This window comes from Somniosus microcephalus, chromosome 15 (assembly GCF_052327205.1).
Source record: "Somniosus microcephalus isolate GS21.2 chromosome 15, FLI_Smic_1.0, whole genome shotgun sequence".
NCBI classification, from domain to species: domain Eukaryota; kingdom Metazoa; phylum Chordata; class Chondrichthyes; order Squaliformes; family Somniosidae; genus Somniosus; species Somniosus microcephalus.
Window position 1 is genome coordinate 3191542 of NC_141001.1, and position 26521 is coordinate 3218062.

The following is a 26521-nucleotide window of genomic DNA, read 5'->3' on the forward strand; positions in this document are numbered from 1 at the left end:
CTGAGTGCAAACCGCACTTTTATAGACCAGACAGGGCCCACCTGATAAAAGCCACTCGCCCCTTCGAGCGCCTGAGCGTCGATTTTAAAGGGCCTCTCCCCTCCTCCGACCGCAATGTGTACTTCCTCAATATTATTGATGAGTACTCCCGTTTCCCGTTCGCCTTCCCCTGCCCGGACATGACCAGTGCCACGGTCATTAAATGTCTGAACAACCTCTTCACCCTGTTCGGCTTCCCCAGCTATATCCATAGCGACCGGGGCTCATCGTTTATGAGCGACGAACTCCGTCAGTACCTGCTAACTAGGGGTATTGCCACAAGCAGGACCACCAGTTACAACCCCCGGGGGAACGGACAGGTGGAAAGAGAAAATGCGACAGTTTGGAAGGCCGTCCTGCTAGCCTTAAAGTCTAGGGGCCTTCCAACCTCCCGCTGGCAGGATGTGCTCCCCGATGCGCTCCACTCTATTCGGTCACTGCTCTGCACTGCCACTAACGCCACCCCTCATGAGAAAATGTTTGTCTTCCCAAGGAAGTCCACATCGGGGACATCGCTACCGCCATGGCTGACGTCCCCAGGGCCGGTCCTACTGAGAAGACACGTGAGGACCCATAAAACGGACCCCCTGGTCGAGAGGGTCGACCTCCTCCACGCCAACCCCCAGTATGCTTACATCGCATACCCGGACGGGCGGGAGGACACAGTCTCCATAAGAGACCTTGCACCCTCGGGGGCCGCAGTAACCCACTACCCACTACCACCCCCCCCCACGATCCGATATCCAGCCCCAGCAGACGGCAGGCCTGGGCCCCGCGACCTGCTCGACATCTACGAGGGCGACACGCCTGTGCCACAGCCTACGCTGGACTCGACGCCGGAAACTTCACTACCCCTGCCGTCGCCACGCAGATCACAGCGGCAGACAAGACCTCCGGAGAGACTCCAATACACTAACTTTTAATACACTTCACCCCGCCGGACTCAATTTTAAACAAGGGGTGAATGTGGTAAACCACTGTTTGTATTCCTGTTTGTCCTGTTTGTATTCCACTGTGTACATGCCTGGACATGCCTCGGCTGACTCCTCCCACAGGTCCTAGTATAAAGGTGACTGCTCCCCAGCCCTTAGTATCATGGACCGGTCGACCACGCGAGGCAGACCTCCATTCTGTTGTTAATAAAAGCCTTTAGTTACTCTTCTAACTCTCAGTCTTTTATGAGTAATTGATAGCGCATCACATACCCACCCCGCCCAGGCCCAGTCACATACCCTCCGCCGCCCAGGCCCAGTCACATACCCACCCCGCCCAGGCCCAGTCACATACCCTCTGCCGCCCAGGCCCAGTCACATACCCTCTGCCGCCCAGGCCCAGTCACATACCCTCCACCGCCCAGGCCCAGTCACATACCCACCCCGCCCAGGCCCAGCCACATACCCTCCGCCGCCCAGGCCCAGTCACATACCCTCTGCCGCCCAGGCCCAGTCACATACCCTCCGCCGCCCAGGCCCAGTCACATACCCTCCGCCGCCCAGGCCCAGTCACATACCCTCCGCCGCCCAGGCCCAGTCACATACCCTCCGCCGCCCAGGCCCAGTCACATACCCTCCGCCGCCCAGGCCCAGTCACATACCCACCCCGCCCAGGCCCAGTCACATACCCTCCGCCGCCCAGGCCCAGTCACATACCCTCCGCCGCCCAGGCCCAGTCACATACCCTCCGCCGCCCAGGCCCAGTCACATACCCACCCCGCCCAGGCCCAGTCACATACCCACCCCGCCCAGGCCCAGTCACATACCCTCTGCCGCCCAGGCCCAGTCACATACCCTCTGCCGCCCAGGCCCAGTCACATACCCACCCCGCCCAGGCCCAGTCACATACCCTCTGCCGCCCAGGCCCAGTCACATACCCTCTGCCACCCAGGCCCAGTCACATACCCTCTGCCGCCCAGGCCCAGTCACATACCCTCTGCCGCCCAGGCCCAGTCACATACCCTCCGCCGCCCAGGCCCAGTCACATACCCTCCGCCGCCCAGGCCCAGTCACATACCCTCCGCCGCCCAGGCCCAGTCACATACCCTCCGCCGCCCAGGCCCAGTCACATACCCACCCCGCCCAGGCCCAGTCACATACCCTCCGCCGCCCAGGCCCAGTCACATACCCTCCGCCGCCCAGGCCCAGTCACATACCCTCCGCCGCCCAGGCCCAGTCACATACCCACCCCGCCCAGGCCCAGTCACATACCCACCCCGCCCAGGCCCAGTCACATACCCTCTGCCGCCCAGGCCCAGTCACATACCCTCTGCCGCCCAGGCCCAGTCACATACCCACCCCGCCCAGGCCCAGTCACATACCCTCTGCCGCCCAGGCCCAGTCACATACCCTCTGCCACCCAGGCCCAGTCACATACCCTCTGCCGCCCAGGCCCAGTCACATACCCTCTGCCGCCCAGGCCCAGTCACATACCCTCTGCCGCCCAGGCCCAGTCACATACCCTCTGCCGCCCAGGCCCATCCCCAGTCGCTCCGCCTGCTGCCGTTTCTTCCCCTCCAGGTTCTGCAGCCTCTTCTCCTCCATTTTGCGATCAATCTGAAGTTCTTGGTAGGCCCGGCGCATCGAGGTGACGCTGAGTGAGACAGTGAGAGTGAGCAAGACCCCATCCGCAGCAAGAAAAGAATGCAAGGTCTGGGTGTGACACCTAATCAAGCAGCAGCTCCCAGCAGTGGAACCAGCGTGGACAGAATTGCATGACTACGGAGCACTTTAGCCTGAAATGTTACATTTACAGCCGTTTACAGACAGGCAGCTGGAGATCTCGGAGTACTGGGGACAATCCTGGGCACCACACTTTAGGAAGGATGTCAAGGCCTTGGAGAGGGTGCAGAGGAGATTTACTGGAATGGTCCCAGGGATGAGGGACTTCAGTTATGTGGAGAGACTGGAGAAGCTGGGGTTGTTCTCTTTCCAGCAGAGAAGGTTAAGGGGTGATTTGATTGAGGTGTTTAAAATCATAATGGGCTTTGATAGAGTAAATAAGAAACTGTTCCCAATGGCAGGAGGGTCGGTAACCAGAGGACACAGATTTATGAAGCATCTCACCAGATGACCCCAGCAGTGTTCAACAACCCTCTCCTGTGTCCCCAGCATGGGGCGCTCAGCTCTCTGGGGAAGACTGTTAATGTGACAAAGTGAGGTTAGCAACACAAATGGTCAGTCAGAAACAAAACCATGTTGGGAACTGGGGGGTGAATTCGAGGATCTGATAGTGGAAATCACCACCGGTTCCCTCCTGTGGTGTTACCACGCTGCACGATTCCAGTAAATCCCGATTTAGGGACTGCCCTACAGAGGATAAGGAACCCATTCTTTCCTCCCAGCCCGGGGAATACTCACATTGACTCTTCGGCCTGTTTCCTGGCCTCAGTCACCTGCTGCTCCTTCACTTTCTCCACCACCTGTGCCTGCCGCTCGATCTCACTGAAGTTTTGGCTGCTCACCTTCTGAGCACCCAGGCCTTTCCTCGCACCCAGCTGAAAGGAGAACAGAACCCGAGCTCAATACAGGGCAACCTGTGCGTGCAACACGAGCTCAATACAGGGCAACGTGTGCGTGCAACACGGGCTCAATACAGGGCAACGTGTGCGTGCAACACGGGCTCAATACAGGGCAACGTGTGCGTGCAACACGGGCTCAATACAGGGCAACCTGTGCGTGCAACACGAGCTCAATACAGGGCAACCTGTGCGTGCAACACGAGCTCAATACAGGGCAACGTGTGCGTGCAACACGGGCTCAATACAGGGCAACCTGTGCGTGCAACACGGGCTCAATACAGGGCAACGTGTGCGTGCAACACGGGCTCAATACAGGGCAACGTGTGCGTGCAACACGGGCTCAATACAGGGCAACGTGTGCGTGCAACACGGGCTCAATACAGGGCAACCTGTGCGTGCAACACGGGCTCAATACAGGGCAACGTGTGCGTGCAACACGGGCTCAATACAGGGCAACGTGTGCGTGCAACACGGGCTCAATACAGGGCAACGTGTGCGTGCAACACGGGCTCAATACAGGGCAACGTGTGCGTGCAACACGAGCTCAATACAGGGCAACCTGTGCAACACGAGCTCAATACAGGGCAACCTGTGCGTGCAACACGGGCTCAATACAGGGCAACGTGTGCGTGCAACACGAGCTCAATACAGGGCAACCTGTGCAACACGAGCTCAATACAGGGCAACCTGTGCGTGCAACACGGGCTCAATACTGGGCAACGTGTGCGTGCAACACGGGCTCAATACAGGGCAACGTGTGCGTGCAACACGGGCTCAATACAGGGCAATCTGTGCGTGTAACACGGGCTCAATACAGGGCAACCTGTGCGTGTAACACGGGCTCAATACAGGGCAACCTGTGCGTGTAACACGGGCTCAATACAGGGCAACGTGTGCGTGTAACACGGGCTCAATACAGGGCAACCTGTGCGTGTAACACGGGCTCAATACAGGGCAACCTGTGCGTGTAACACGGGCTCAATACAGGGCAACCTGTGCGTGTAACATGGGCTCAATACAGGGCAACCTGTGCGTGTAACATGGGCTCAATACAGGGCAACGTGTGCATGTAACACAGGCTCAATACAGGGCAACGTGTGCGTGTAACATGGGCTCAATACAGGGCAACCTGTGCGTGTAACATGGGCTCAATACAGAGCAACCTGTGCGTGTAACATGGGCTCAATACAGGGCAACGTGTGCGTGTAACATGGGCTCAATACAGGGCAACGTGTGCGTGTAACACAGGCTCAATACAGGGCAACGTGTGCGTGTAACACAGGCTCAATACAGGGCAACCTGTGCGTGTAACATGGGCTCAATACAGAGCAACCTGTGCGTGTAACACAGGCTCAATACAGAGCAACCTGTGCGTGTAACATGGGCTCAATACAGGGCAACGTGTGCGTGTAACATGGGCTCAATACAGGGCAACGTGTGCGTGTAACACAGGCTCAATACAGGGCAACGTGTGCGTGTAACACAGGCTCAATACAGGGCAACGTGTGTGCGTGTAACAGGCTCAATACAGAGCAACCTGTGCGTGTAACACAGGCTCAATACAGGGCAACGTGTGTGTTTAACACAGGCTCAATACAGGGCAACGTGTGTGCGTGTAACACAGGCTCAATACAGAGCAACCTGTGCGTGTAACACAGGCTCAATACAGGGCAACGTGTGCGTTTAACACAGGCTCAATACAGGGCAACGTGTGCGTGTAACACAGGCTCAATACAGGGCAACGTGTGCGTGTAACACGGGCTCAATACAGGGCAACCTGTGTGTGCAGCACGGGCTGAATACAGGGCCACCTGCTAGGATAGTGCTCCCCTCCCTGACCTGCTGGGATAGTTCCCCCGCCCCACCCCTCAGTCTTTGCGCTAGTGAAATTGTTTCATTATTGGATTCTTTCTTCACAACTCAGTTCCTGAGGCCTGATCCTTCTTGGTCTCTAGCCCCTTCCTGGGGTAAGCTGTACCAAACACGCCCCACCCCCATTGGCCTGTATGGTGTCAGTATGAGGTTGAGGCACCAGCAGACATAGTACCCAAGACAGAATTAGGCAGGACGCAGCAGCACGGAGTAATGTGCGGAGTCAGCTCGTCCTCTGCTTACACTCACCCCCTTCCTGGCCGTGCATGGTTTCTTCCTCCCGATAATGCTGGGCTTCACCTCTGGGGAAAGAAGCACTGGTTAGAGACAGGCTAGCGAGAATATCCTGATCACTGTGCTCATCTGCTGGAGACTCGGGCATCACGCACCCAGCCCCGTCATTCACCCAGTCCCCAGGTTAGATCGGCCTTACAGGTGACACAGCTCATGCAGACCCAGTCCCAGCAAGAAGACGGTGGGGGGAGGTGGTGGCTGCGGGGGGAGCGAGCGAGCGGGGTGGGAGCGAGCACCAGGTGGGGGCGTGGGCGGCGTGAGTGGAGGGGGGGGGGGGGGGGGGGGGGAGAGCGAGCAGGAGGGGCGTGCACACGTTGGGTGGGGAGCGCGACAGGTGGAGAATTACATCGAGTGTAAAGCACAGAATCAGGCCATCCAGCCCAACAGGTCCATGTTGGTATTAATGCTCCACACGAGCCTCTTCCCACCCTACTTCATCTAACCCTATCAGCATACCCTTCTATTCCTTTCTCCTGCATCTCCCCTAGTTTCCCCTTAAATGCTTTTATGCTAGTCGCCTCAACCACTCCCTGTGGTAGCGAGTTCCCAAACTATTCAATCTTTTCCCGATAGTTACAACCTCTCAGTTCGGGTATCATCCTTGTAATCCTTTTTGCACCTTCTCCAGTGGCTGTATATTCTTTATGTAATATGGCGACCTGAAGTGTGCACAGTACTCCACATGGTCTAACCAAGGTTCGATACAAGTTTCACATCACTTCTCTGCTGTTCAATTCTATCCCTACAGAAATGGACCCCAGTGCTTGGGTTACTATTTTATTGCCTTATTAATCTGCGTCACTACTTGTAGTGACTTGTGTACCTGTAGCCTGGATCCCTCGGCTCCTCTACCCCATTCAGACTCTTATTTTCCAAGCAGTATGGAGCCTCCTTATTCTTCCTACCAGAATGTACCACCTCACACTTATCTACTGTATATTGGAATTAATTTGCCAATTACACGCCCATTCTGCAAATGTATTCATGTCTTTCTGTATTTTGTCACAGTCCTCCTCCGCACTAACTACACCACACAGTCCTCCTCCGCATTAACTACACCACACAGTCCTCCTCCGCATTAACTACACCACACAGTCCTCCTCCGCACTAACTACACCACACAGTCCTCCTCCGCACTAACTACACCACACAGTCCTCCTCCGCATGAACTACACCACACAGTCCTCCTCCGCATTAACTACACCACACAGTCCTCCTCCGCATTAACTACACCACACAGTCCTCCTCCGCACTAACTACACCGCAGTCCTCCTCCGCATTAACTACACCACACAGTCCTCCTCCGCACTAACTACACCACACAGTCCTCCTCCGCACTAACTACACCACACAGTCCTCCTCCGCACTAACTACACCACACAGTCCTCCTCCGCACTAACTACACCACACAGTCCTCCTCCGCACTAACTACACCACACAGTCCTCCTCCACATTAACTACACCACACAGTCCTCCTCCGCACTAACTACACCACACAGTCCTCCTCCGCATTAACTACACCACAGTCCTCCTCCGCATTAACTACACCACACAGTCCTCCTCCGCATTAACTACACCACACAGTCCTCCTCCGCATTAACTACACCACACAGTCCTCCTCCGCATTAACTACACCACACAGTCCTCCTCCGCATTAACTACACCACACAGTCCTCCTCCGCACTAACTACACCACACAGTCCTCCGCATTAACTACACCACACAGTCCTCCTCCGCATTAACTACACCACACAGTCCTCCTCCGCATTAACTACACCACACAGTCCTCCTCCGCATTAACTACACCACACAGTCATCCTCCGCATTAACTACACCACACAGTCCTCCTCCGCATTAACTACACCACACAGTCCTCCTCCGCATTAACTACACCACACAGTCCTCCTCCGCATTAACTACACCACACAGTCCTCCTCCGCATTAACTACACCACACAGTCCTCCTCCGCATTAACTACACCACACAGTCCTCCTCCGCATTAACTACACCACACAGTCCTCCTCCGCATTAACTACACTGTGGCGTTGCCACATTGGGGAAACACTGTGTGTATGTAGATAAACCTGTATAATCCCCTTTTAACTGCTGTATTCCCCTCCCCCCGCAAGACAGTTGCAAGCTGAGAGGAATAAGGCACGTTCAGACTTGCCTGCTGCTGAGAGAAGGAAAACCAATCAGGTTCCAGCAGGTGACCAATCCGTGAGTCATCACAGGCTCGCAGGCTTCACGAATTCAGTACTGTATTTTGAGAGTTGGAGTAAAGACCTATTTCTTGTAGCTCGCTGTGTTGCCTATTTCTTTACGCGGGAGACCGTAGTCCCCCACATTGGTGACCCTGAATGTCAGCGGCCGAAGCCCCCGACTCACGCAGCCCTACAGAGGCCAGCAACGACCCAATGGCAACCAGCAGCAGCCTGATGTCGGCCGGCGCCGCGTCCTTGAAGCTCCCCACCTTCTGGGAACACCAAGCACCAGCTTGGTTCGCGCACTCTGAGGCCCAATTCACCCTTCGCAGGGTTCAAGACGATGAAGAAAGGTACCTCCACGTAGTCTCAGCACTAGCAAGCTCTACCGCCGCCGAAGTTCTCGACCTGCTGGGGAACCCACCACAGACCGGCAAGTACTCAACCATTAAGGGCCGCTTGCTGCAGGCTTACGGCCTGTCCAGGGAGGAGAGGGCCCGCAGGCTTCTCTCACTACCAGGCCTCGGCGATTCTACCCCGACCCAGTTGATGAGCCGGATGCTTGCGCTCCTGGGCTCTGAACCGCAGTGCTTCTTGTTTCGGGCCCTTTTCCTCAGCCTGCTTCCTCAGCAGGTACAGACTGCCCTCGCGGGGTCCCCGATCACGGACTGCGTACAACTGGCAGCCGCCGCAGACAAAGTCTTCGCCGTCGCCCAACTCGGCTGTGCAGCCGCGAGGCTCCCCGACACCACCGAGTGCGCGCTGCCACGCCAGGCCGCAGAACTATGCTATTACCACGCGCGTTTCGGCCACAAGGCCCAACGCTGCAGAGCACCCTGCTCTTTCGATCAAACCAAGATGGCCGCCCAGCCCAACGCACCAGCTCCGCGCCGCCGCCTAGGCCCGCTCAACCGCACCCCCGCCGCCACGATGGCCATCGGCACCGCAGGTAAACTGCTGTACATAACCGACTCTCTTTCAGGGCGCAGATTCCTTTGCGACACCGGAGCCCAATGCAGCATAATTCCTGCCTCCCAGCTCGACATCCAGGCAGGCTGCAGCGGCCCACCCCTCGTGGCGGCAAATGGCGCAGCCATCGCTATTTTCGGAAAGCGACGGGCCGAGGTTTGTTTCAACGGCCAGCGATTTACGTGGGATTTTGTGACGGCCTCGATGGCACATCCCTTGCTGGGCGCCGATTTTCTTTGCGCCCACGGACTCCTGGTCAACGTCCGCGACAGGCGCCTGATCGACGCAGCAACTTTCGCTTCACTGGCCTGCCAGCAGAGCAACAGCCCGGCCCTCGTCGGGTCCTGCTCCGCCCCGGCGCATGACGACTACGCCCGCCTACTCGCAGATTTCCCGAGGCTCACACAACCGACCTTCTCAGCCGCAGCAGCCAAGCATGGGGTCGAGCACCACATCGCCACTACGGGACCACCAGTGTTCGCTCGAGCCAGACGCCTGGACCCAGCCAAGATGGCGGTGGCCAAGGAAGAATTCGCCACGATGGAAAAACTGGGCATCATCCGCCGCTCGAACAGCCCTTGGTCGTCCCCCCTCAACATTGTGCCCAAGCCGGGCGGTGGCTGGCGCCCCTGCGGCGACTACAGACGGCTCAACGACGCCACCACGCCCGATAGATACCCCATTCCGCACATCCAAGACTTCTCGGCACACCTAGCAGGAAAGTCCGTCTTTTCCAAGGTCGACCTGATTCGCGGCTACCATCAGGTCCCCGTCCACCACGCAGATGTCCAGAAGACGGCGGTCATGACCCCCTTCAGACTGTTCGAGTTCCTGCGCATGCCCTTCGGGCTTAAGAACGCCGCACAGGCTTTCCAACGGCTCATGGACTCCGTCTTACGGGACCTGAGCTTCCTGTTCGTCTATCTGGACGATATCCTCGTGGCCAGCACCAGCAAGGCCGAGCACATCGCGCATTTGCGCTCCCTTTTCCAGCGCCTCAGCCAACACGGGCTAATCGTCAACCCGGCCAAATGCCAGTTCGGAGGAGCCCAAATTGACTTTCTCGGCCACAGAATCTCGCCAAGGGGAGCCATTCCCCTACCTTCCAAGGTGCAGGCGGTGGCGGACTTTCCCCAGCCCACCTCGGTCAAGGCGCTGCAGGAATTTTTGGGGATGGTCAATTTCTATCACCGGTTCGTGCCCAAGGCCGCCGCACTCATGCGCCCCCTCTACGAAGCCACCAGGGGCAAAACGGGCAAAGAGCAACTCACCTGGTCCAGCGAGATGGCGACAGCCTTCCACCAGACCAAAAGCGCCTTGGCCAACGCCACACTACTGGCCCACCCCATCCCGGGCGCCAAGACCGCCCTCACCACGGACGCCTCGGATTACGCCGTCGGCGCCGTCCAACAACAGTGGGTCGAAGGCGCGTGGCAGCCACTGGCATTTTTCAGCCGACAGCCGCACAAGAACGAGCAGGCCTACAGCACGTTCGACAGAGAGCTCCTGGCCCTGTTCCTGGCAATCCGGCACTTCCGTTTCCTTCTGGAAGGCCGGCCGTTCACCGCATTCGTGGACCACAAGCCGCTCACTTTCGCCATGGCCAAAGTAACCGAACCCTGGTCCGCGCGCCAACAGCGCCAATTCAACTTCATCTCGGAGTTCACCATGGACATCCGCCACGTCGCCGGCAAGGACAATTTGGTGGCCGACTGCCTCTCAAGACCCTCGCTCCACGCAGTGCACCTGGGCGTCGACTACACCAGCATGGCAAGAGACCAGGCCGCCGACGCGGAGATCCAGGCCCTCAGGACGTCAACTACCAGCCTCACCCTGGCCGACATCCACTTCCACGCAGCCGGCACAACCCTCCAGTGCGACGTCTCAGTCCCCTCGCCTAGGCCGGTCGTCCCATCCGCCTGGCGCAAGCGAGTTTTCGACATCATCCACGGCCTCTCACGTCCAGGGATGCGTGCATCTCAGAAACTTATGTCCGCCAAGTTCGTCTGGCCTGGACTCCACAAGGATGAGAGAGACTGGACCAACACATGCGTGGCGTGTCAGCGCACTAAGGTTCAGCAGCATACCAAGGCGCCATTGGAGTGTTTCCCGGTGCCCGAGAGGCGTTTCGACCACGTCCACGTCGATCTGGTAGGCCCCTTGCCGCCATCGCACGGTTTTACACACCTGCTCACGATCGTCGACTGCACCACCAGATGGCCCGAGGGGGTTCCCCTCGCCTCCACCACCACGACCGACGTCGCGCGAGCATTCGTCTCGACATGGGTGGCCCGGTTCGGCGTGCCGACCGACATATCCTCGGACAGAGGCCCCCAGTTCACCTCCCACTTGTGGAATACCATCACCGCCGGCCTCGGCACCAAGTTGCACAAGACAACAGCCTACCACCCGCAGGCCAACGGGCTCTGCGAGCGCTTTCATCGTTCTTTGAAAGCCTCTATCCGCGCCAGCCTGGCCGACACCAGCTGGATCGACAAACTACCCTGGGTTCTCCTGGGATTGCCCAAAGAGGACCTCCGCGCCTCCACGGCCGAGATGGTCTACGGCCAACCGCTCAGAGTACCAGGCGACTTCCTCCCCCTGACAACGGAGCCGTGGTCGGCCGCCAGACAGCTTTCCCTGCACCAGGACGCGGCCCAGCAATTCCGTCCAGTGCCCACTTCGCAACACGGCACGCAGCCGTCCTACGTGCCTCGAGACTTACGACATGCGGAGTTCGTCTTCGTGCGCCGGGACGCGCACAGAGGCCCGCTGCAGGCACCATACACCGGCCCCTTCCCAGTATTGGAGACGGGGGACAAAGCTTTTCTTATCGATGTCGGCGGGAAGCAGGACCTTATTTCAGTAGACCGCCTCAAACCGGCGCACCTGGACCTCAGCTTCCCGTTTCGGCCGGCTCTTCCCCCATGGCGGGGCAGACCTCCCGCGTTGGCGGCGGCCCCACAAGAGGACCAAGACACGCCAGAACCTTACTTTCCGGCTGCCGCCCCACCTTCGCCGGCAGCCCGTCCAGCCAGCCCACCGGCAGACCAGCCGCCAGACCAGCCGACGAACCAACTGGCCGACCTCCCAGACAGCCCTCCTCACACGCCAGATGGCTACTACAGCCGCTTGGTCAAACCTCCGCAGAGACTGACTTTTACAGTTAATGAGGATTCTGGGGGGGCGTATGTGGCGTTGCCACATTGGGGAAACACTGTGTGTCTATATGTAGATAAACCTGTATAATCCCCTTTTAACTGCTGTATTCCCCTCCCCCCGCAAGACAGTTGCAAGCTGAGAGGAATAAGGCACGTTCAGACTTGCCTGCTGCTGAGAGAAGGGAAACCAATCAGGTTCCAGCAGGTGACCAATCCGTGAGTCATCACAGGCTCGCAGGCTTCACGAATTCAGTACTGTATTGTGAGAGTTGGAGTAAAGACCTATTTCTTGTAGCTCGCTGTGTTGCCTATTTCTTTACGCGGGAGACCGTAGTCCCCCACAACACCACACAGTCCTCCTCCGCATTAACTATACCACACAATGTGGTGTAATCGCCAAACTGTGGCACTGTACTTCCGATTCCACAGTCCAAAACATGAATGTTAATTGCGAACGGTGGTCCCAGCAGCGATCCCTGCGGAACACCACTTCTCACCTTTTGTCAGTCTAAGGAATTACCCTAAACCCCTATTATGTTTCGTAGCCACCTTGTATCCATTCTTCTCCCTGTCCTGACTCCAGATGCTCTGACCTTAGTCAGGAGTCTACTATGCAATACCTTATCGAAGGCCTTTTGAAAATCCAAATATATTACATCTACTGCATTACCCTTGTCAGCTCTGTTACTTCTTCAAATAATTCAGGTACGACCTTCCCTTTTGAAATCCACGCTGACTACTCGGTTATATTTTCGGTTTCTAGATGTTTTTCTATTACATCTTTGAGTAAAGATTCCATTATCTTTCCTACCACTGACGTTAGCTAATTGGTCTATAGTTTGTGGGACAAGGTACATGAGCAATGCCGTGAAGTGATAGCTAGAGCAATAGGGTATTGGGGTGTATCCATAGGACAAGGCGAGGCACACTATTTTGTCCTTGTACAAGACCTTAGTCAGGACGCACTTGGAATACTGTATTCAGTTCTGGTCTCCTCACATGGTGGGTGATATTGAGGCTTTGGAGAGGTGCAGAGGAGGAGCCACTGGACTAATTCTCATTCTAAAGCATCTTAGTGATCAAGATAGGCTAAAAGAGTTGGGACTCTACACTTTAAAGCGTAGACTTAGGGGTGATCTGACTGAGGTTTAAGTTTATAAAGGGGATTGATTGTGTTCCAGCTGACAGTTTGGTTCCATTAAACAGGTTAGGGAGGACCAGGGGTGACAAATTTAAGTTGCACAAGGCCAGATCGAGGTTAGATGTCAGGAGATGGTTCTTTTCCCAGAGAATAGTGAACCTCTGGAACAGGCTGCCATCTGGTGTGGTGGCGCTGATTCACTGAACTCCTTCAAGCGAGAGCTGGACCCGTTTCTGGCTGGGGCGGAGATCACCTCTTACAGAAGGTCGGTACTGCAGGGAATTCAGGGCCAGCGGGATCGATCCCCTGGACTAGTTTGGATCGACCAGGTGAGTCGGAGAGGAATTCCCCAGATTTTCTTTCCTGAAATAAGCCTGAGTTTTTTTGCCTCTCCCAGGAGATCCCATGGTTTGGGGTGGGGTGGAGCGTCGATATTGTGAGACACGAGGGATCACCATTGTGTGGGACTGGCTGGGTGAACAGAGGGTCTTTACCTGTCTGTCATTGTTCGTGCTTGGAATCGCTGTCCGCCAGTCCTCTGGCACTATTCCCTTTTCTAATGCACTGTCTTATATATTGGCAATACTGCCTGTTATCTCTTCCCTAACTTTTTAAATACGCAGATGCAATCCATCTGGGGGTTTTGTCCTCTAAGTTTGATTAGGTTATCAATTATCTCCCTGCTTTCTATCTTTATATCTTTAGAAGAGGTCAAAAAAGATATAATGAGAGACAGAGAGAAAGATAGACAGAAAGAAATAGACAGAGAAACAGAAAGAGAAAGAAATAGACAGAGCCAGAGAGAGAGAGAGACCGCAGGAGGGAGACAGACAGAGACAGAGGCTAGACAGTGGAGGAGTTTGAGAGTGATGTTGTAAGTGACTTGGGTGAGAGTTTGCTCCAGGTCAGGCACAGAGGGAAGTGGGGTTGGAAAGGGGGCTGTGGTTGGAAGGGACACTGTTGGTGAGGGACACAATGGAACTCTTTGATGTCACAGCAACATGCCAGCGTTTCTGCTCCACACGAACCTCCTCCCGTCTTCCCTCAGCTAACCATCAGTATAACCCTCTACTGCCTTCTCCCTCGTATGCTTGTCCAGCCTCCCCTTAAATGCATCGACGCTCTTCACCTCAACCACTCCCTGTGGCAGCGAGTTCCACATTCTCACCACTCGCTGGGTAAATAAGTTTCTTCCAAATTCCCTATTGGATTTCTTGGTGACTATCTTATATTGATGGCAGGTCAGGCAGCATCTGTGGAGAGGGAAACAGAATTAACGTTTCAGGTCGATGACCTTTCGTCAGAAACGTTAACTCTGTTTCTCTCTCCACAGATGCTGCCTGACCTGCTGAGTGTTTCCAGCATTTTCTGTTTTTATTTCAGATTTCCAGTATCCGCAGTATTTTACTTTTGTATTGATGGCCTCTAGTTATGCTCCTCCCCACAAGTGGAAACATTCTCTGTGTCTACTCTATCAAAACCTTTTATAATTTTATAACCCTCTATTAGGTCACCCCAAGAGACCCAGCATGTTCATCCTTTCCTGATAGGTGCACCCTCGCATTTCTGGTATCACCTTTGTAAATCTTCTCCGCACCCTCTCCAGTGCCTCTATATCCTCTCTAAAGTATGGTGACCAGAACTGTACGCAGTACTCTAAGTGTGGTCTAACCAAGGTTCAATACAGGTTTAGCATAACTTCCCTACTTTTCAATTCTATCCCTCTGGAAAGAAACCCTAGTGCTTGGTTTGCCTTTTTATGGCCTTGTTAACCTGTGTTGCTACTTTTAGTGATTGGTGGATTTGTACTCCGATCCTTCTGCTCTTCTACCCCATTTAGATTTCAACACCTCACATTTATCGGTGTTGAATTTCATTTGCCAATTATATGCCCATTCTACAAGTTTATTAATGTCTTATTGTAATTTGTTGCAGTCCTCCTCAGTATTGATTATCGCCCCCCCCCCCCCCCCCAATTTGGTGTCAACCACAAATTTAGAAATTGTGTTTTTGATTCCAAAGTCTTAAATCGTGAATATAAATTGTGAACAGCAGTGGTCCCAGCGCTGATCCTTGTGGAACACCACTACCCACCTTCTGCCACGGTGAATAGCTACCCTTTACCCCTACTCTCTGAAGCCAGCTAGCTATCCATTCTGCTACTTGTCCCCTGACTCCGCATTCTCTGACCTTATTCATCAATCTATTATGGGGTACCTTATTGAAGGCCTTTTGAAAATATAGATAAATTACATCTATTGCATTACCCTTGTCTGCTCTCTCTGTTACCTCTTAAGAATTCAATGAGGTTGGTCAAGCAAGACTTTCCTTTTGAAATCCATGCTGACTATTCATGATATGAGTTTTGGTTTCTAGTTGTTCTATATTCTCCTCTGGCACTACACCTCTTTCTAATGAATTATCAAACAGGTGTAGTCGTGCCTTTGCTATCTCTTCCCTAGATTCTGTGGTGATTGAAGGTCAATCATCTCAGCCCCAGGACATCGCTGCAGGAGTTCCTCAGAGCAGAGTCCTAGGCCCAACCATCTTCAGCGGCTTCATCAATGACCTTCCCTCCAACATAAGGTCAGAAATGGGGATGTTCGCTGATGACTGCACAGTGTTCAGCGCCATTCACAACTCCTCAGATAATGAAGCAGTCCATGCCCGCATGCAACAAGACCTGGATGACGTTCAGGCTTGGGCTGATAAGTGGCAGGTAACATTCGCACCACAGAAGTGCCAGCCAATGACTATCTCCAACAAGGGAGAATCTAACCACCGCCCCTTGACACTCAATGTCATTACCATCGCCGAACCCCCCACCATCAACATCCTGGGGGGTCACCATTAACCAGAAACTTAACTGGACCGGCCACATAAATACTGTGGCAACAAGAGCAGGTCAGAGGCTAGTTATTCTGCAGTGAGTGTCTCACCTCCTGACTCCCCAAAGCCTTTCCACCATCTACAAGGCACAAGTCAGGAGTGTGATGGAATACTCTCCACTTGCCTGGGTGAGTGCAGCTCCAACAACAGTCAGGAAGCTCAACACCATCCAGGATGAAGCAGCCCGTTTGATTGGCACCTCATCCACCACCTTAAACATTCACTCCCTCCGTGGCTGCAGTGTGTACCATCTACAAGATGCACAGCAGCAACTCGCCAAGGCTTCTTCAGCAGCACCTCCCAAACCCGCGACCTCTTCCACCTAGAAGGACAAGGGCAGCAGGCGCATGGGAACACCACCACCAAGTTCTCCTCCAAGTCTCATACCATCCTGACTTAGAAGTATATCGGCCGACCCTTCATCATTGCTAGGTCAAAATCCTGGAACTCCCTCCCTAACAGCACTGTGGGAGTACCTTCACCACACATCGAAGACATAGACATGTAAAAATAGGAGCAGGAGTCGGCCATTTGGCCCCTCGAGCCTGCTCCGCCATGCAATATGATCATGGCTGATCCTCTATCTCAATACCATATTCCCGCTCTCTCCCCATACCCCTTGATGCCTTTTTGTGTCTAGAAATCTAACTATTTCCTTCTTAAATATATTCAGTGAATTGGCCTCCACTGCCTTCTGTGGTAGAGAATTCCCTCTGAGTGAAGAAATTTCTCCTCATCTCAGTCCTAAATGTCCTACTCCGTATCCTGGGACTGTGACATTCTAGAGTCCCCAGCCAGGGGAATCATCCTCCTTGCATCCAGTCTGTCTAGTCCTGTCAGAATTGTATACATTTCAATGAGATCCCCTCTCATTCTTCTAAACACGGACTGCAGCGGCTCAAGGCGTCAGCTCACCACCACCTTCTCAAGGACAATTAGGGATGGGCAATAAATGCTGGCCTTGCCAGCGACACCCACGTCCCATAAAAACTAATAAAAAAAATAAACTTGCAGGGCTCCGGGGATAGAGCGGGGGAGTGGGACTGACTGGATTGCTCCACAGAGAGCCGGCACCGACTCGATGGGCCGAATGGCCTCCTTCTGTACCGTTATGTCTATGACTCTGACTCAAATCTGCTTTAAATTTCCGACCAATTACTTTAAATCTACGCCCCCTGGTTATTGATTCTTCTGCTAAGGAAATAGGTCCTTCCTATCCACTCTATCTAGGCCCCTCAATTTTATACACCTCAGTTAGGTCTCCCCTCAGCCTCCTCTGTTCCAAAGAAAACAACCCCAGCCTATCCAATCTTTCCCCATAGCTAAAATTCCCCAGCCCAGGCAACATCCTTGTAAATCTCCTCTGTACCCTCTCTAGTGCAATCACATCCTTCCTGTAATGTGGTGACCAGAACTGCACGCAGTATTCTAGCTGCAGCCTAACTAGTGTTTTATACAGTTGAAGCATAACCCCACTGCTCTTATATTCTATGCCTCAGCTAATAAAGGCAAGTATGCCGTATGCCTTCTTAACCACTTTATCTATCTGTCCTGCTACCTTCAGGGATCTGTGAACATGCACTCCAAGGTCCCTCTGATCCCCCGCACTTCAGTGTCCTACCACTTAGTGTATTCCCTTGCCTTGTTAGCCGTCCCCAAATACATTACCTCACACTTCTCCAGATTGAATTCCATTTGCCACTGTTCTACCCACCTGACCAGTCCATTGATATCTTCCTGCAGTCTACAGCTTTCTTCATTATCAACCACACGGCCAAATTTTGTATCATCTGCAAACTTCTTAATCATACTTCCTACATTCAAGTCCAAATCATTGATATATACCACAAAAAGCAAAGGACCCAGTACTGAGCCCTGTGGAACCCCACTGGAACCAACCTTCCAGTCACAAAAACACCCTTCAACCATTATCCTTTGTTTCCTGCCTCAGCCAATATTGGATCCAACTTGCCACTTTGCCTTGGGTCCCGTGGGCATTACTTTTGTGACCAGTCTGCCATGTGGGACCTTGTCAAAAGCCTTGCTAAAATCCATGTAGACTACATCAAACGCACTACCCTCATCAAAACTCCTTGTTACTTCCTCAAAAAATTCAATCAAGTTCGTCAGACACGACCTTCCCTTAACAAATCCATGCTGCCTGTCCCTGATTAATCCGGGTCTTTCTAAATGAAGATTTATCCTGTCCCTCAGAATTTTTCCAATAATTTTCTCACCACCGAGGTTAGGCTGACTGGCCTGTAATTACTCGGTCTATCCCTTTCTCCCTTTTTAAACAATGGTACCACGTTAGCAGTCCTCCGGCACCACACCTGTAGCCAGAGAGGATTAGAAAATGATGGTCAGAGCTTCTGCTATTTCCTCTCTTACTTCTCTTTAATAGTCTGGGATACATTTCATCCGGGCCTGGGGATTTATCCACTTTCAAAGATGCTAAACCCCTCAATACTTCCCCCCTCACTGTTTATTTCATCTATTATTTCACACTCCTCCTCCCAGATTGCAATGTCTGCATCGTTCCTCTCTCTTGTGAAAACAGATGCAAAGTATTCATTAAGAATCATACTCATGTCTTCCGCCTCCACACACAGGTTACCTTTATGGTCCCTAATAGGCCCGACTCTTACTTTAGTTATCCTCTTGCTCTTAATGTATTTATAAAACATCTTTGGGTTTTCCTTGATTTGACTTGCCAATATTTTTTCAGGCCCTCGCTTTGCTTTCCTAATTTCCTTTTTAATTCCCCGCCTGCACTTTCTATACTCCTCTTGGGTTTCTGCAGTATTGAGTCCTCGGTATCTGTCATAAGCTTCCCTTTTATTCTTTATCCTACTCTGTATGCCCCTCGACATACAGGAGACTCTATTTGTTAGTCCCACCCTTTTTCTTTAAGGGAACATACTTGCTCTGAACTCTCACGATCTCCTCCTTGAATACCTCCCACTGCTCTGACACTGATTTACCTTCATGTTTCTGTCTCCAGTCCACCTTGGAGCCGTGGCGCGGTGTGTGTGGTGAGAGCGAGAGCGAGAGAGACGGGTCTCTCTCTCTCCACACACACACACACCGCATCACGGCCCCTGCCCATCACAGTCTATCCCAGGATCATTCACACTGCAAGCTCTTAACCACACTAAAGTAGCCTGGGTCTGGGTAAAGGGTGGTGCGTTCTGTGGGTGCAACGGTGGCTGCAATCAAGCAGCGTTTGAGCTGTGATGTGGGTGGGGCAGGTGTTACACTGCTGAGCGGCTGAAGTCATCACGATGAGAAAGAACAAACTTGCATTTATATAGCACCTTTCACCACCTCAGAACGTCCAAAAACGCTTTACAGCGTTGAAGAGTAGTCACTGTTGTAATGTGGGAATCGCGGCAGACAAGATCCCACAAACAGCAACATGATAATGACTCGTTAATCTGTTTTAGTGATGTTAGTTGAGGGATAAATATTGGCCAGGACACCGGGGAGAACGCCCCTGCTCTTCTTCGTACAGTGTCATATACTCCAAAGGGGGCACAGTTTAACGTCACCTCCAACACTCCCTCAGTGCTCATCTGTCCCCACACAGTCTGTCTCAGTGTGTATCTGTCCTCTATACAGTCTGTCTGTGTGGGTGTATCTGTCCTCTATACAGTCTGTCTGTGTGGGTGTATCTGTCCTATATACAGTCTGTCTGTGTGGGTGTATCTGTCCTATATACAGTCTGTCTGTGTGGGTGTATCTGTCCTATATACAGTCTGTCTGTGTGGGTGTATCTGTCCTATATACAGTCTGTCTGTGTGGGTGTATCTGTCCTATATACAGTCTGTCTGTGTGGGTGTATCTGTCCTATATACAGTCTGTCTGTGGGTGTATCTGTCCTATATACAGTCTGTCTGTGTGGGTGTATCTGTCCTCTATACAGTCTGTCTGTGTGGGTGTATCTGTCCCCACACAGTCTGTCTCAGTGCTCATCTGTCCCCACACAGTCTGTCTCAGTGCTCATCTGTCCCCACACAGTCTGTCTTAGTGTGTATCTGTCCCCACACAGTCTGTCTCAGTGCTCATCTGTCCCCACACAGTCTGTCTTAGTGTGTATCTGTCCTCACACAGTCTGTCTGTGTGGGTGTATCTGTCCTCTATACAGTCTGTCTGTGTGGGTGTATCTGTCCTCTATACAGTCTGTCTGTGTGGGTGTATCTGTCCTCTATACAGTCTGTCTGTGTGGGTGTATCTGTCCTCTATACAGTCTGTCTGTGTGGGTGTATCTGTCCTCACACAGTCTGTCTGTGTGGGTGTATCTGTCCTCTATACAGTCTGTCTGTGTGGGTGTATCTGTCCTCTATACAGTCTGTCTGTGTGGGTGTATCTGTCCTCTATACAGTCTGTCTGTGTGGGTGTATCTGTCCTCTATACAGTCTGTCTGTGTGGGTGTATCTGTCCTCTATACAGTCTGTCTGTGTGGGTGTATCTGTCCCCACACAGTCTGTCTTAGTGTGTATCTGTCCTATATACAGTCTGTCTGTGTGGGTGTATCTGTCCTATATACAGTCTGTCTGTGTGGGTGTATCTGTCCTATATACAGTCTGTCTGTGTGGGTGTATCTGTCCTATATACAGTCTGTCTGTGTGGGTGTATCTGTCCTATATACAGTCTGTCTGTGTGGGTGTATCTGTCCTATATACAGTCTGTCTTAGTGTGTATCTGTCCTCTATACAGTCTGTCTGTGTGGGTGTATCTGTCCTATATACAGTCTGTCTGTGGGTGTATCTGTCCTATATACAGTCTGTCTGTGTGGGTGTATCTGTCCTCTATACAGTCTGTCTGTGTGGGTGTATCTGTCCCCACACAGTCTGTCTTAGTGTGTATCTGTCCTATATACAGTCTGTCTGTGTGGGTGTATCTGTCCTATATACAGTCTGTCTGTGTGGGTGTATCTGTCCTATATACAGTCTGTCTGTGTGGGTGTATCTGTCCTATATACAGTCTGTCTGTGTGGGTGTATCTGTCCTATATACAGTCTGTCTGTGTGGGTGTATCTGTCCTATATACAGTCTGTCTTAGTGTGTATCTGTCCTCTATACAGTCTGTCTGTGTGGGTGTATCTGTCCTATATACAGTCTGTCTGTGGGTGTATCTGTCCTATATACAGTCTGTCTGTGTGGGTGTATCTGTCCTATATACAGTCTGTCTGTGGGTGTATCTGTCCTATATACAGTCTGTCTGTGGGTGTATCTGTCCTATATACAGTCTGTCTGTGGGTGTATCTGTCCTATATACAGTCTGTCTGTGTGGGTGTATCTGTCCTATATACAGTCTGTCTGTGTGGGTGTATCTGTCCTATATACAGTCTGTCTGTGGGTGTATCTGTCCTATATACAGTCTGTCTGTGTGGGTGTATCTGTCCTATATACAGTCTGTCTGTGTGGGTGTATCTGTCCTATATACAGTCTGTCTGTGTGGGTGTATCTGTCCTATATACAGTCTGTCTGTGTGGGTGTATCTGTCCTATATACAGTCTGTTTGTGTGGGTGTATCTGTCCTATGACTGTGAATGAACTGAAAGAGAAAGCTAGAAGGGTTTTCTATGCCATTAAAAAATCAATCCAAATAGAAATCCCAATTAGCATTTGGCTCAAAATTTTTAAATCAGTAATTGAACCAATTGCACTCTATGGCAGTGAGGTGTGGGGACCGCTAACACAACAAGAATTTGCAAAATGGGACAAACACCCAATTGAGATCCTACATGCAGAATTCTGTAAAAGTATCCTCCGGACTCAAAGGAAAACCGTAAACAATGCATGCAGAGCAGAACTAGGCCAATATCCATTAATAATTACTATCCAAAAAAGAGCCACCAAATTTTGGAAACACCTAAAAATGAGCAACCCCCACTGCTATCATTACGAAGCCCTGAAATGCCAAGAGAGGACCATAAAGAAGAATACCCTCAGTCAACTAGTCCTGGGACTCAGTGAAGTAACTACTAACACTACTAACAATAACCAGCCCCAGGACAGTGACAGGGTAACACAAAGAATTCGACCCAACACAATCGTCGCTAAGCAAAAGGAAAAATACCTGTCATATTGGGCAGAAACAACAAAAACCCAAAACAAACTCAATTGCTACTTGGCCCTAAACAGACAATACAACATGGCTGAATACCTGACCAGGGTAAAGGATAGCAAACTGAGAAAAACCTTGACAAGGTACAGACTTAGTGAACATAGCCTGGCCATCGAAAAAGGCAGACACAGACAGACCTGGCTGCCAAGAGAGGACAGGATATGCTCTCACTACAGTCAGGGAGTGGTGGAGACAGAGATGCACTTCCTCACAGCTTGTGGAAAATATCAGGGCATCAGGGAGAATTTCTACCCAAAATTCACACAAATATGCCCTGAATTCAGAAATTTGAATGACGACCAAAAACTCCCATACCTACTAGGGGAACAGAGAAACTGTGTAACCTTAGCGGCACACTATGTTACAGCTTGCCATAAACAGAGGGAGAACCAGTAAACCTAAGAAAAGAGTATATACAAATTATATGAATGTATATTTATACACTCAGGGATATATCTGTTTATACAATGTATGAATAGATCTGCGTTTACGTGTTCAACCATAAATGTTTTTCGATGCTTTGGCAACATAAGATGTACCTTATCATGCCAATAAAGTGAGTTGAATTGAATTGAACTGTCTGTGTGGGTGTATCTGTCCTATATACAGTCTCTCTGTGTGGGTGTATCTGTCCTATATACAGGATGTCTGTGTGGGTGTATCTGTCCTGTATACAGTCTCTCTGTGTGGGTGTATATACATCCTGTATACATACAGACTGAAATGGGGACAGGGATCTTCGTATTGCTCTCCTAGCCACACTTACCGCCGTGCTGGTTGCCACTCCCTGGCTGTGTCCGTGGTGTCTCCATTCCCTCTGTTAACTGCTCCGCACACTGGATCCCCGACTCCAGTCTATTCTCCCAATCGGCACAGCCCTGAGGGTAGAACAAAGAGTCACAACCCATTGCCCAGCGAGCCAATTGGAAAAGGGACGTTGGGAAACACTGACCTGGGAGTGCTCGGTGAAGAACTCGCTCTCTCGCTGCTCGGGAGAGGGACTCGGCGCACTGCTGCAACTCTCAATCCACAGCTGGCGAGATAATTCAAGGGGCAAAGTCAGAGAGCGTTCAACACACCGAGCCCCCCCCCGTTCAACACGCCGAGCCCCCCCGTTCAACACGCCGAGCCCCCCCCGTTCAACACACCGAGCCCCGTTCAACACACCGAGCCCCCCCCCCCCGTTCAACACACCGAGCCCCGTTCAACACACCGAGCCCCCCCCGTTCAACACACCGAGCCCCCCCCCCCATTCAACACACCGAGCCCCGTTCAACACACCGAGCCCCCCCCCGTTCAACACACCGAGCTCCCCCCGTTCAACACGCCGAGCCCCCCCGTTAAACACGCCGAGCCCCCCCCCGTTCAACACGCCGAGCCCCCCCGTTCAACACGCCGAGCCCCCCCGTTCAACACACCGAGCCCCCCCCCCATTCAACACACCGAGCCCCCCCCGTTCAACACACCGAGCCCCCGTTCAACACACCGAGCCCCCCCCCCGTTCAACACACCGAGCCCCCCCCCCCGTTCAACACACCGAGCCCCCCGTTCAACACACCGAGCCCCCCCCCCCGTTCAACACACCGAGCCCCCCCCGTTCAACACACCGAGCCCCCCGTTCAACACACCGAGCCCCCCCCCGTTCAACACACCGAGCCCCCCCCGTTCAACACACCGAGCCCCCCCGTTCAACACACCGAGCCCCCCCCCCGTTCAACACACCGAGCCCCCCCCGTTCAACACACCGAGCCCCCCCCGTTCAACACACCGAGCCCCCCCGTTCAACACACCGAGCCCCCCCCCCGTTCAACACACCGAGCCCCCCCCCGTTCAACACACCGAGCCCCCCCCCGTTCAACACACCGAGCCCCCCCCCCCGTTCAACACACCGAGCCACCCCACCCCCCGTTCAACACACCGAGCCCCCCCCGTTCAACACACCGAGCCCCCCCCCGTTCAACACACCGAGCCCCCCCCCCGTTCAACACACCGAGCCCCCCCCCGTTCAACACACCGAGCCCCCCCCCGTTCAACACACCGAGCCCCCCCCGTTCAACACACCGAGCCCCCCCCGTTCAACACACCGAGCCCCCCCCGTTCAACACACCGAGCCCCCCCCCGTTCAACACACCGAGCCCCCCCCCCGTTCAACACACCGAGCCCCCCCGTTCAACACACCGAGCCCCCCCCGTTCAACACACCGAGCCCCCCCCGTTCAACACACCGAGCCCCCCCCCGTTCAACACACCGAGCACCCCCCCCCGTTCAACACACCGAGCCCCCCCCCGTTCAACACACCGAGCCCCCCCGTTCAACACACCGAGCCCCCCCCCGTTCAACACACCGAGCCCCCCCGTTCAACACACCGAGCCCCCCCCGTTCAACACACCGAGCCCCCCCCGTTAAACACACCGAGCCCCCCCGTTAAACACACCGAGCTCCTCCGTTAAACACACCGAGCCCCCCCGTTAAACACACCGAGCCCCCCCCGTTAAACACACCGAGCTCCTCCGTTAAACACACCGAGCCCAGTTAAACACACCGAGCCCCCCCGTTAAACACACCGAGCTCCTCCGTTAAACACACCGAGCCCCCCCGTTAAACACACCGAGCTCCCCCGTTCAACACACCGAGCCCCCCCGTTAAACACACCGAGCTCCTCCGTTAAACACACCGAGCCCCCCCGTTAAACACACCGAGCTCCTCCGTTAAACACACCGAGCCCAGTTAAACACACCGAGCCCCCCCGTTAAACACACCGAGCTCCCCCGTTCAACACACCAAGCCCCCCCCGTTCAACACACCGAGCTCCCCCCGTTCAACACACCGAGCCCCCCCCCCGTTAAACACACCGAGCCCCCCCCTGTTAAACACACCGAGCCCCCCCCGTTCAACACACCGAGCCCCCCCCGTTCAACACACCGAGCCCCCCCCGTTCAACACACCGAGCCCCCCCCATTCAACACACCGAGCCCCCCCCCCCATTCAACACACCGAGCCCCCCCCGTTCAACACACCGAGCCCAGTTAAACACACCGAGCCCCCCCGTTAAACACACCGAGCCCCCCCCCATTCAACACACCGAGCCCCCCCCCATTCAACACACCGAGCCCCCCCCCATTCAACACACCGAGCTCCTCCGTTAAACACACCGAGCCCAGTTAAACACACCGAGCCCCCCCGTTAAACACACCGAGCCCCCCCCGTTAAACACACCGAGCTCCCCCGTTAAACACACCGAGCCCCCCCCCGTTAAACACACCGAGCTCCCCCGTTCAACACACCGAGCTCCCCCGTTCAACACACCGAGCCCCCCCCGTTAAACACACCGAGCCCCCCCCGTTAAACACACCGAGCCCCCCCCGTTCAACACACCGAGCCCCCCCCATTCAACACACCGAGCCCCCCCCCCCATTCAACACACCGAGCTCCTCCGTTAAACACACCGAGCCCAGTTAAACACACCGAGCCCCCCCGTTAAACACACCGAGCCCCCCCGTTCAACACACCGAGCCCCGTTAAACACATCACACCCCAAGCGATCGCACCTTGACTAAAGGCACCATGACTGTCCTACCTCCGTGCCGAACCTGTCTGCTGCTGCTGTGGCCGACGTCCTGACCGTCTGTCGGTACATCTGAGCTGCTCGACTGTTGTACTTGGTGGTTGTGTCCTTGGTTGTGCAGCCATGCTGGTGAAAGAAGGCTGTCTGATGGGCCAAGGTCAAAATCAATCACTTCCCAGCCAGTAAAGACTCATCCGCAACACGTGCCAACCACAAATACAATCATCTTAGCTTCAACATTCGCAACAAAAAACTTTGTTTCTTTCTTTCCGATGTCAAGGATCGCAAGCTTCACCAACTCTTGGACACCAACGCCCCTCCGGAACCTTCTTCCCCTTCTGTCCTCTGACCCCCCCTTCTCCCAATCTCACCCCCTGCCGTGTTTTCACTATCCCCTCTGACCTTCCACTCTCTGACCCCGAACGATCAGTCCTCAGCAAAGGCCTGAGCTTCATCCCCTTACGCCCCCACCTCAATGAATTTCGAGCTCGACGCGATGTTGAGCTCTTTTTCCGCTGCCTTCGTCTCCGTGCCCACTTCTTTGGCCAGGAGTCTTCCCCCCGCACGGCTGACCCTTTCTCTCGCTTTCAGAATTCCCGTTCTACCTGGACCCCTCCCCCTGGCCTCTTACCCTCTCTAGATCTTTTCATTGCTAACTGCCGCCGTGACATCGGCCGTCTCCATTTCTCTGCTCCCCTCACTCACTCCAACCTACCTCCCTCTGAACTCGCAGCACTCCAT

The 26521-nt window shown here is 53.6% G+C and overlaps 1 protein-coding gene across 3 annotated transcripts in view; it reads right to left on the reverse strand.

Moving 5' to 3' along the window:
- The window catches only part of arfgap2 (ADP-ribosylation factor GTPase activating protein 2), a 73078-nt gene that overhangs the window by 30954 nt on the left and 15603 nt on the right, over positions 1-26521 (reverse strand). For 2 of the 3 annotated variants that reach the window (XM_086007457.1, XM_086007455.1), the window contains exons 4-9: positions 25793-25924; positions 23168-23248; positions 22982-23093; positions 5675-5727; positions 3393-3529; positions 2494-2625 (exon numbers count right to left, since the gene is read on the reverse strand). In XM_086007457.1, coding sequence (XP_085863583.1) covers positions 2494-2625; positions 3393-3529; positions 5675-5727; positions 22982-23093; positions 23168-23248; positions 25793-25924 — 647 coding nt within the window. The remainder of the gene's footprint in view (positions 1-2493; positions 2626-3392; positions 3530-5674; positions 5728-22981; positions 23094-23167; positions 23249-25792; positions 25925-26521) is intronic. The other variant, XM_086007458.1, reaches the window with a different exon arrangement.